The sequence below is a fragment of the Pogona vitticeps genome, chromosome 1 (assembly GCF_051106095.1).
Source record: "Pogona vitticeps strain Pit_001003342236 chromosome 1, PviZW2.1, whole genome shotgun sequence".
In the NCBI taxonomy this organism is placed as follows: domain Eukaryota; kingdom Metazoa; phylum Chordata; class Lepidosauria; order Squamata; family Agamidae; genus Pogona; species Pogona vitticeps.
In genome coordinates this window covers 178,587,225-178,598,813 of record NC_135783.1, presented here as the reverse complement: position 1 = coordinate 178,598,813, position 11,589 = coordinate 178,587,225, and the positions used below count along the sequence as shown (strand labels likewise).

General features: G+C 39.5%; 1 protein-coding gene across 3 annotated transcripts in view; it reads right to left on the bottom strand.

The window, feature by feature from the left end:
- Positions 1-1,619: 1,619 nt before the first annotated feature.
- The window catches only part of PLEKHM3 (pleckstrin homology domain containing M3), a 109,292-nt gene continuing 99,322 nt past the window's right edge, over positions 1,620-11,589 (bottom strand). The window contains exons 8-9 of one of the 3 annotated variants that reach the window (XR_002299387.3): positions 4,428-10,856; positions 1,620-3,257 (exon numbers count right to left, since the gene is read on the bottom strand). Coding sequence is in view for 1 of the 3 variants with exons in the window: in XM_020780722.3 (XP_020636381.2) it covers positions 10,679-10,856 (178 nt within the window). In the remaining 2 variants the exon portion in view is untranslated. Of the gene's footprint in view, positions 10,857-11,589 lie in introns of all 3 variants that reach the window. The other 2 variants (XR_012080606.2, XM_020780722.3) reach the window with 2 other exon arrangements.

The window sequence follows — 11,589 nt, the reverse complement described above, 5'->3', positions numbered from 1 at the left end:
AAATAATTTGAAGGCTTGAAGTTTTCTGGTCTCTATGGAAGAAGAATACTGTAGAATTAAAAGTGCAAAAGAGAAACAAGTTTATCCCCAAACCTATTGACTAATGTAGGGCCATCTCATCCAGCCTAATGGCCAGGTTGGCCTCGCATGGGCATATCAGAGTAAACAGCACATTATTTACTCAGCCTTGTACTTTTCAGATTAACTTCTCAGAATATATTTCAACCAAGCTAGAATCAAAGCCATGGGTTAAACAATCTGTATAGGTTCAATACTTTTAAAAGGATTTCAGAGACATGAAGGAATCAGCATTAGAGTTTGAGGGCGTGAAATGTAGTTAATATGGAAAATTGTCTATGTTATAATCCCTCACTCCCAAATTACAATACATCCTAGCATGAAAATCTATCTCCACTCTTCCATGCCAGTCACATGAAAATGTTGAGAGAGTAATCTAGGGGCACAAATGCCATTCGTTTCAGAACTGCTGCATATATACTGTACCTCCGTTCTTCAAAATGGGGGGGGGGATTCTATGTGGGGTAATATCCCAGTTCCCACTCTGTGAAATTTTCCTTCTCAGTCTGTGTATGCCTCACCTGCCACAGAACCCATGAACTCCCAGTATTAAGATAATCATTCTTCATTGAGACTAAAAAGGCCAAGAACATTACACTGTTAAAATCCGGTGCTTGGGTCCTCTATCATGCCATATTCTGGTATCCTCCATTGTTGCAGCGCATGGGAGCCATGCTGTTATCATTCAGCAACATAAAAGCAATGGGTGTTTCCTTTGCTTCTGCCTGCTTCCACCTCAACTATCCTCATTAAAACTTTTGGTCAGCATGAGTGCCTCATGCTCCCCCTTGTTGGTGTGATTCTACCTGAGTCAGTGAGCCAATGGTAGGCCATGAAAATGTTTCCTCTTATGCCACGAGTGGACCCAAACTGTTATTTTGCTCTCCCACCCCAACTCTATCTTCAAAATCTCTGCCCTGTATACTGAACTGTATTTCAGTGGCCTGTATTGTGCTGTGTTGTACGGTACTATGAAAATGTTCCTGTTTGTACTGCTCCTGTTGTTTTCTATAATGTGAAAAGCTGGTAGACGGTTCCCACCATGGCATTTTAGTGCCTGTTCTTTCTGGTGACTCAAACTGGTGTAGTTGGATCTTTTCTTCATGGAAAAATAACTTTATGGAAAAATAACTGGCATGAATCAAACAAGCTAATAGGATGTGAGGTAAATGAATTTGAAAGGTGGCATGAAAACAATTCAGCAAAGAAGGTTCCACTGCATCCAAGTCACTGTTTACTGGACGAATGAAGCCAGTTTGAAAAATTACACTGGAACTAAATTATTGTCCCTCAGAGAGCTTCTACCAGCAGGCTAAACTGTGTTCAGGAAAGGTAAACACAAGGCTTGAACCAATTACTTGGGTCACGATTCGTGGAAAATTAAGCTCTTTGAAATCCCATTGATTAAGAAAGGAAAACAGTTACTAAGATCTCTCAATTAAAATCATTGGGACTTCAAAATCCTTAACTAGGATCATAGCCTTTTTTACACAACACTCTCTTATGATAGTGTTTCAATCAATAGTATTCCAGAGGTGACATGTTTGTATTATGCTATTTATTGAATTACATTTTATACAGTAGGGACCAGTGGTTCTTAGCTACATGTCCTGGATAACTTAGGCTTCTATCTGATACTGAATATAGGTAAGATACTTATTTACCTAAGAGTAAGCCCTTTGAACTGAATGGGACTTACTTCTGAACAGACACATACAGCGTTGTACAGTAAGGGAATCAGATTCAGATAAACTGTCAATGTATCCTAACTTATTTGAGTGCCACTATTAATACAGAATGTATTACTAATATTAACAAACTTAGAACATTGATTGGGTAGCAAACAATTTAAACATACAGTTTAAAACAACAAAATGTGTAATAATAAATTAAAGATACTGGCTCAACATATGCATGACAAAGTAAAACAAGCAAAATTGAAACTGCTTCCCCAAATACATAAATACATTTATCATCAGATTCAGTTCAGCTCCTAAGAAGAATGCTTGATGATGAATCTTTTCTATGTACAAACATGGAATGAAAGCTTGGGTAAAGATATTAGGCAGGAGCTGACTTATGCAAAGCAAAAAAGGCACATGCTCACACTTCTACATAATATACGCGTGAGACAACTTCAAGTTTGAATTGCTTCATTTTAAATGAACACTTCTAATTTATCTTTAAATACAGTAACACCCCCCCCCCAAAATATTCAAGATGGCTCCTTCATATGCCCAGCTTTGCAAACAGGGCTAAATTATTTTGATAATTTGTTGATCCTCTGATTTTGATGGTTGTTAGTTCTATTCTTTGGATTGGATTGGCTAACAAATATAACTACTGACTAATTCCTAAATACACTCATCAAGATCAACAACCATAAAATACATTACCATCATCTAACAATATAATCACTACTTAATCTCCAATAGTCATCCCCACATCTTGCAGTAGCAAATCCCAGGAATGAATGGTGCATGGTGTAAAAACTCCTAGTATTAAGGTGATCCTGCTTTCCAGTGAGTTTAGTTGTCAACTTCTATTATTGCAAGAGATGTGAAGGGACAGCTATATACTCAACACTATGACAATGTTCCTTCCACTAAAAACAAACAGGTGAGATCACAAGGATTTTGTGATTTAGAGATTTACACCAATGCATCCTGGATCACACCACTACTCTTACCTTCAAAAAACAATAAATGTATAAGCTGGCTCTACAGTACAATTGCCATTCTTTTTTTTCTTTCTTTTTTTTAAGAAAAGGCCTTTGCTCTTGGCAAAGAAGGGGTAAACAAACAAAAATGAGGTGATTAATGGACTCTGGCAGGTGATTGAGATTACACCAGGCAGTGTTCATTATCTCTCAAGCAAGAGCATATTTTTTGCATTTTCTAGCTGGTAAGTCTTGCTGGGGCTAGTCCAGGAAATCAGCCAAAGAATGCATCCTTCACATCTCCCATCACAGGATACTAAAAAAAAAAAAAAATCTTTATATAATCATGGTGGCTGGAAATGAAACCATTCACATTTCTTGAAAAGAGTATTGAAAGAAGATCTATTTTGTTGGTCCTCCAAACAAAGCTACCACCTAATTACAGTAGGTTGATCCATTCAGCTTGCTAGTGTCTCCAAAATTTCAAACATTTCCCATTCTTCTTTACCCAAGTCTTCACCTGGAAGACCGAAATGGAGACGTTAATATTAAAACACTGGTGTCTTCCACACTGAACAACGATGCACGAAAAAAATTACAGTTCAGTGATAGGCATATACATTAAATGCAAAAAATCCTGGGTTCAATTGCTGTCATTTACTACACTGGCAAAAGACTCCGGACTGAGACTCTGGAGGGCCACAGCTCATTAGGGTAGCAACTATTCCATGACAAGGTCTGACTTGATATAAGAAAGCTTATCAGCTTGATTATACTCCTAAGAGAGTGTGCACTGAATAAGAATCAGATCTTGTTGACATGCAGTCCATTGTATCTTGAGTAGTGGCAAAGGATCTGTTTGTCAGGTGAAGGTATCAAATGGTACCAGAGAGACCTAAGGGAAGCTTGATGGCTTACAAGCTAAATGCTAAACTCATCAAATCAGTAAATCCCATTAAGATTCACCCACCACAAATGTTTCTTGCATTCACATCATATAGTTCAGCGGTGCTTAATTAATAATATACTGCCTATTCAAATCTAAATTATGCCAATCATTTCCAGAGATGCCTAGGCGTAGAGTCCTTAGGAGTGTTTAGCATTCCCTTCTTCTGGAGGTGCTCTGGGCCATGTAGCATGAGGAACAGCTACAAAGCACAATATAGAACTGAATTTCTGACCCCTGGCTTCACAGCCATGTACTCCAACCCACAGAGCTACCCAGCCAGCCATATCTGTGGTTTCAAGTCAGCCTAGTTTATTCCCAGGTAATTTCCCTGGGGTCAAAAGACCTCACGGCAAATTAGTAAAAAGACAGAGTAAAAATGCAATTAGTCTTCACTGTAAAAAAAGAGTGAAAAATCTACAGGAGAAAACCAGAAGACAACTTAGAAAGGCTTTAATAGAACTTACAGGTTCTGTGTGTATCATCAGATTTGAAAAAGCAAGTTACTGAAGAAGTAACTGTTACTTATTTTTCTCCAAGTGCACCATTTCAAGCCATATGTTTAAACTGACTCCCACCTTCAATTACACGGGAACATATCATGTTGGGGAAATGGCTACCCAAATCTTTCTCCCCCAAACTATTTTTCCACGTTAAGGGCAAGGTAGTTTTTGTTCTCAGACTGAAGAATACATAAACATTAAATACTGGAACAGAAGTGGTAACAGCACAGGAGACATTTACCACTTGATTCTCCTGAAGAGTGCTACTGGACAACAGTGTGGTCAGGATTCAGGACTGAAAGTTCATCCAGATTTTTTTCTTGTGGTACTGTTTACCCATAGCTAATGTTGAAAATCCTTTATTGCTCCACAGGCTGATTACAAGTAGAGGCTGCTACACATCCATGCTTTAGGAATTTGCTCTGGGAAAACTCTGTGGACAGACTGGGGTTTCTAAATGCAGAAAAACGTTCCTAAATAGGAGGCTTCTAGCTGTTATACAAGCAACAAAATAAATAATAACCATACCAATTAAATATGGTAGAAAGGATAAGAAAGATATAAGCTTTTCACAGGTTAACGAGAGATGTTAGTAACTGTTGCTCAATACTGCTCAGTCAGCATTTACTGATTAACTGCAAGCTACAAGTGTTCTCTCAGAAAAGGCTAATACAGTGGTGCCTCACACAACGATGTTAATTGGTTCCAAAAAAATCAACGTTGTGTGAAACATCGTTCTGTGAAACACCATTTCCCATAGGAATGCATTGAAAACCAGTTAATCCATTCCAATTGGAACGGATTGCCATCGCTGAGTGAAAATCCCCATAGGAAACATCGCTGTGTGAAACAATGTTTCCTTCATTGCAATGTATTGAAGCCGACTCAATATATTTCAATGGCTTTGCGAAGTCCTTGTTCGCTCCTGTAAAAGTGTCTTACAATGTTTGGAAGCTGTTTTAAATGATTGCAATGGTTAGTCCACCTCCTGAAACTTATGCAAACTGATTTTGGTGTTGTTCTGACACTTCGTTAATTTATGATGATTTTTTGTTTTTTCCATTGGAAACCATTAGACAGACCATCCAATGGTTTCCAATGGAGAAAATTCAAAAAATCTTCATAAATTAACGAAGTGTCAGAACAACACCAAAATCAGTTTGCATAGGTTTCAGGAGGTGGACTAACCATTGCAATCATTTAAAACAGCTTCCAAACATTGTAAGACACTTTTACAGGAGCGAAAAGGGAGATCGTTGTGTGAAAATCCCCCATAGGAAACATCGCTGTGTGAGGCAGGAAATTTAACAGAAAAAGGCGTCGTTGTGTGAATTCATCGTTGTGTGAGGCACTCGTTGTGCGAGGCACCACTGTAATTCTGTTTACCACAGGACAAAGTAAACAAAAAGAAGAAAACACCTTTGCAATATTTCTGTTTTTGTATAATAATATATGCAAATATATTCAGTGATTGTTACATCAGTTTCATTTGCCTTCAATTTGCTATTGCTACAGCAATGATTAACATTCATGGAACTGAGTCAGACTGAAACCTTCCCTCAGAAATGCTGTCTCCCACATTATTCTGAGGTGATTCTAACTTTGAATTCTTGTTGCAAGGATTTGTGTAGCAGACAGGATATGGCATCACAGCCATTAAATGGTAGAAAGACACAGAGAGGACTTTGGTGCCAAACAACACTGTCAAAACAAACTTGTTAGGAAATCCTTATTTCTCATACTTGATGACAGCTCTGGTTCTCCCCCCCCCCGCCGCTTCTTCTTCCTCTTTTAATTCAAAGAAGCAAAAAATGCTAAAGCCTAGCAACAAAATGATACCGCTGGAGTTGGAACACAGTTGATTAAAGTAGACGACACCATTGTCCGGGGGGGGGGGTCGTATTGTACATCACCTTTCAAGTAGCTGATCAGGATTATGCAACGTTGTGGTTATAATTTCCCACTGGTTTTCTCATGTGAGAAAACAGCAGATTCCTTTTCCTTAGAATCTGATGGGAGTAGAGAGAAGTAACGTCAGGTACACAGAATGGACATGGCAAACACTGGGCTGTATTGACTGGAAAAGAGGGAAACTTCTTCTGACCAGAAAGTAATTTTGTGGGCTTCTCCACTCTACAGTCACGTAGCATTTCCAAAGAGTCACGTGGTCTTCCAGTTTTCTTTACTATGCAAGGTCCTATACTGTATGTTGTATCATGCAAACCGGTCCCTAGGAGCTATATATAGTACAAGACACGTTGCTTCCCAAGGCTGATGGTAGCCCTTTGAATCCTAGGTAAGGAAGCTGACTTGATGGGCAATTGACTGGATGGACAATAGGCTAGTTTAGGGAGCTCAGGACAAGTCATTCAAGACACACACTTCTATATCCTTCCACAGAAGCAAACATTTAAGACAACTTGGGAGAAATAGTCCAAGGACTGCCACCACTGGCGCCTAGCATCTGCTACCTGAGATCATTGCTTTGCTCTGTTTAATGACAGTGGCAGTTCCGCCAAAGCCACAGTGAAATAAGCACCCCTGCAAAAGATACATCACTTGGGGCCCTGCACCTCTGCAAGTGAATAGCCCATACGCTGTACAGTAAGAACAGTCAGGTCAGCTTCTCAACCTCACCGGCAGCAAAGGAGCGCCTGTTTGTGGGACAGAGGTGGGATTACTAAACAACTCCTAATTGTGCAGGCAATGTGTACTAGTGAAATGCATAAAATGGGATACAGCAAAGAGGGCAGACCTGAATACTCCTCTTCCCCATTTGCCAGGTATAAAATTCAGCTAGCTTCAGCAATGCAAAAAACAACTTCTTATCAGAGAACCTGCAAAGATCAAAAGACAAAAGCAGTGATGGCAATAAACCAATCAGAGAATAAATGTAAAATATCCAAAGTGTTGCCAAATATGCAGGTTGTCTCTTCAGTCTACAGGGGATGTTTGCTTCACAAACATTTTCCTCATTGCAAGGAGATGTCAAACTTCCACGATACATGCTCACTTGGGGCAGATTTTTGAGATGTGTGGAGATAGTTGTTGTTTTTAAGCTGTTTTCTTAACATACAACAGAAGGTCATTCCTGTGACAGGAATTTGTGTGAATTTTCAAATGACTGATACCAGTTTGGAAGGGTTACTTTTTTCAATTGCAAGTCCTCAGCTCCTCAAGACAATGGTAGTCACAAGCTGTGCTGGCTGAGGAGAATTCTGGAAACTGTAACCCAACCAAGTAATTTTTTTCAAGCTCTGACTGCTGCTGTATAACTGTTTTTCACATGCACGTCAATGGGAGCTAAACCCTGTTAATTGAATAAACCCAACAAGGTGTGGTGTTCTCTCTTCTCATGCAGAGATTCAAACTAAGCCAGAACCGTCCTGAAGCAAATAAAGATTGTTCCAGAATCAGAGAGAGATATTTTTCCTGTTGGAAAGAAAGATGTCCCCACCAGTAATGCAGAAATTAAAAAGTACAGGCTTGCACTTTTTAAAAATTATGCAATGTTCCCTTTGCAGTACATGTGATGGCTGCTGCTATCTATTCTTAGTTTCAAAGGATAAGGATATGTCACATACTGTGGAAAAAATATTAGGGAACAAACAAAATTCTGCTCTCTGGCATGTAGAAAGAAAGCACCCAGGAATAAATTCCACAAAAAGCAGATCAAAATCTAAGTCAACAAGTTGCTATTTCCTGCTTCCATGATGAAAGAGAAGAAGGAAATAGCAACAGTGTGTAAATAAAAATAGCAAATTCCACCTCAGTTGTGGTTTTCAGGTGTCTCAGCCTGGCCCTGCCCCCCCCCCCACTGCCCCAAGCCAATGGCATATGTTATATTACCTTCTCCAACTAGATGTTTCAGATGTGACAATTTTCAAGTATCATACACCTCTACCTGAATCCATGTATGGAGTTCCTGAATCACTGAGTAAAACACACAATGTAATCCGTTACAAGGTTGTGAATGGTGACCATTTAAATATAACTTCACAATCTGATGGTCTGTCATGAAACAAGTTTCCTAGATTACACATTCATACATATATATTCATACAGTACGTGTATATGCAGACACAAGAGTGACTGATGGAAATACAACACGATCAAGAACACCCCTATCCTGCCATTCTTTTCTTGAAAGAAATAGAGAAATATTTCAGCATGTGCAATTTCAAATATCGTCTTTATCCTTTGTATGTGTTATATATTTGCCTTCCCCCATCTCTAGTCTGCAACATTTGAGTTTTAGATTTTAAAAAATTACCTTCATGTTTAACAGGCACATTGAGGTTTGTTTTAGTCAGGATCTTCCATTTTAAATATATTTGTTGTGTTAAACGCAATTACAATCTAACACATTGGCATCAGACCGCCATGCAGAGAGGGAAGGGTGGCAGCAGAGCAAACCTACATGGGTTAACAGACAGGTATACATGCAGATACTCATTATTTTTACATCACTACATAGTGGCTTCCTGTAAATGGGTAACCAAGTATTCATCAATTTACACGCTCTTGAGAAACAATAGAAATTATAAAGATATTGAATGAAAAAATCCCAGAGACTTGCTGCATTTGGATATAGCAATATTATAGGGACAATGTCACCATCCTTCCTCATCCCCTTCACCTCCATTAGTAGCTACTTCCTTTTTGGATTAACTACACCAGTGCTCTGGGACTGCAGCTCCCAGAAACCCTGGCCAGCACAACTAGTGATGAAGGCTTCTGGGAGTTGCAGTCCAAGAACTGGGGTTAGGGTTTGGTGTTTACCAGTTTGGGGAAGTACTGAGCTACACCATTTAGCATTATGCCCTAACTCTAAATGTGGTAAATGTTAACTATGGTCTATTGACCCAAACCAGCTTCAAAAACAAAGCTGGCTTGTTTCAGTATGCCATAGTTAAGACAAATGTGTGTTTGAGTTTGGTTGCTAAACTGTGATAGATCAAAAAAGAAAGTGAAAACTCTTAGCCTCCCCCTCCTCACCATGTGGGAATGGAGGGTGTGTGTGACTAAGGCTTGTGTAGGCTCATTCCCACAATTTAGCCTTATGGCCAAGTGTAACCTATGAATAATTTTTAAAAAATAGGTGCACAAAACTCCACAGGGAACGTCTATAATTTTCATTAAATCTACTGTATATTTGTGCTTAGGCAGTGCCCCTGACCCTCCAACTACTTAAAAACATGAAAGGCCCTCTTTCTTCTGTAACTTTTCTGTTTTAGTAGAGAGAGTCTAATAAAGGCGAAGACTGGAACTTTCCACTGATCTGATGGGGAAAGCCTGTATAAGAGCACAACATTGCTTTGGATCAGGACAAATAATTATAACAAATGTCTCTGCTCTTAGGTATCCAAAAGAGACTACTGAATGGGGCATGGGACTGGGCTGAAGATAGGGGCATCAAAATGAAACATATTTCTATGGTAAATGCCACTGAGGAACACATTGTCAGGGAAACATTCATGTCCAATCTGCAGTCATCAGAGCGCTGAGCTTCTTTTCCTAATCCAGAATGGGGAAATGCACAAGAAATCCCAGTTCCTGCAACATGTTCAGAATACGTCTCTCCTTCAGGCTGCACTGAAGCAGCATTTGTGCTCTGCAGCAACTCAGGCTGCTGTTCTGTGTATCCCTATATATTGTACCTGTTAGTGAGAAACTCAAGGAAAAGAGCAACAGAGATCCACAAACTTCAGCTTTGTGGAAAGCTCAACAGGAAGTAATTCACCCTTTTATCATTGTGGATGAAGATGACAGAAAGAGAAAGGGATGCCTCAACTTATCACCAAGAAAGCAAAAAGCAGTGTACGCTTTTGTTAACAGCAATAGAACTCAGTCTTGAGTCCTTCACCGTATTACATGTGAGAAATCACAGGAATGTGAATTATTGTCTCATTATGAAATTGAAATGTTGTGCAGATGCAAAGCTGCAAACATAGATCACAGAGCCATTTATCCAGAAGTTAGGAACAGTAATGTAAGATTTAACTAACATCTGCTCTATGATTGCTATATATTTATACACTTACTGTATCTAGATGTAGTTCTATAGAGAAGTCAATATTTTGTAAAGCAGGGAATTGTTTCTAAATGCTGTCCAAGCTGTGAAATGCCCTACAAACACCAGGTCATAGGCACCTTGTCCAAAGCAGTCAATGGGTTTTAAATAGCAGTGCCATGTTTGCTAGCTTTACCACTTCTTTCCACTCAAAACCCTAATAATAAACAATACACGCAATCAGACATTTCTCACAATAACTGCAAAGAGAATAGGAAATGTTTCAAGTAAACTACATTTGGCTTAACACCGGCTGGTTCACACAGACTTCTTAGTACCTTTGGCCCCAGGTAATCAAGCCCTGAAAGATGAATACCAGCCCATCTCTGGCAGTGCAGACAGTCCCATGCTGACTTGCAAACATTCACTCCCTATTCAGGGAAGAAACCTCAGCAGGTTTGCTCACTTGCTCCTCCAATTCATGTGTTTTGATAAGACAGTTCAAACATGTTGCAAGCCTCTTCCAGACTCTCATCCATGTTGAGCCTTCTCCAGAAAGACTTCTGCTTCATCTGAAGCTCCCTCCGCACACACCTGGGGCAGGGCACAGCCTTCACCTTGCATTCCGAATGGAAGACAGCACCACAACTCTCACACCTAGAAATACAAAAGCAGATATGTATTGATCTTTTTAAAATTCTTAGCTTCTTGCCTCTCCATCAGGCAACTTAGGTGTTAACTCGAATACATTCCCAGAGTTGGGTTTCCCTATGGCAGCTTTGTCTTGACTCTGGAAAACCAGCCACAGAAAGAGAGGTTTATGCAGAGATAGATGAGCAGGCCCTGTTAAATTCTCATGAGAAGGGGCTGTCAGAAAAAAAGAGAGAGAAAAAAACCAAGCTCTTGTAGTTTATGTCTCCTATAGTAATTCTATCAAAGAACTAGGATCCCACCATGACAGAAACAAAAAGCTCAGATGGACTCTGCTTTGCAGAGGTTCCGTTATTTAGGGCGTTGTTGGGAGGAAACACAAATTAACAAATTAAATGTGATAATTCCATTAGTAATTACAGGCAGGAAGAATTAGGTGAAACACTGAGTGTCCCAAATTATCAACTAGCAATGATTGAAAGATTACAACATGCTGGGGGGGGGGCACAATAATAGAGCACTTTAAAGACAAATGGTTTATTTCAGTGCCAGGTTTCATCAGCCAAAATCCACTTCCCCAGAATCTGAAAAACTGGCATTCTGATCCACAAAAGCTTAGACTTAAATAAAACTGTCAATCTTTAAAGTGCTATTTTGTCTGTTCTTTTTCTTTCCCCCACATGTCAAGACAGAACATAGCTACTTCTTTGGGACTTGCTACAAATGATCACATGTGGAT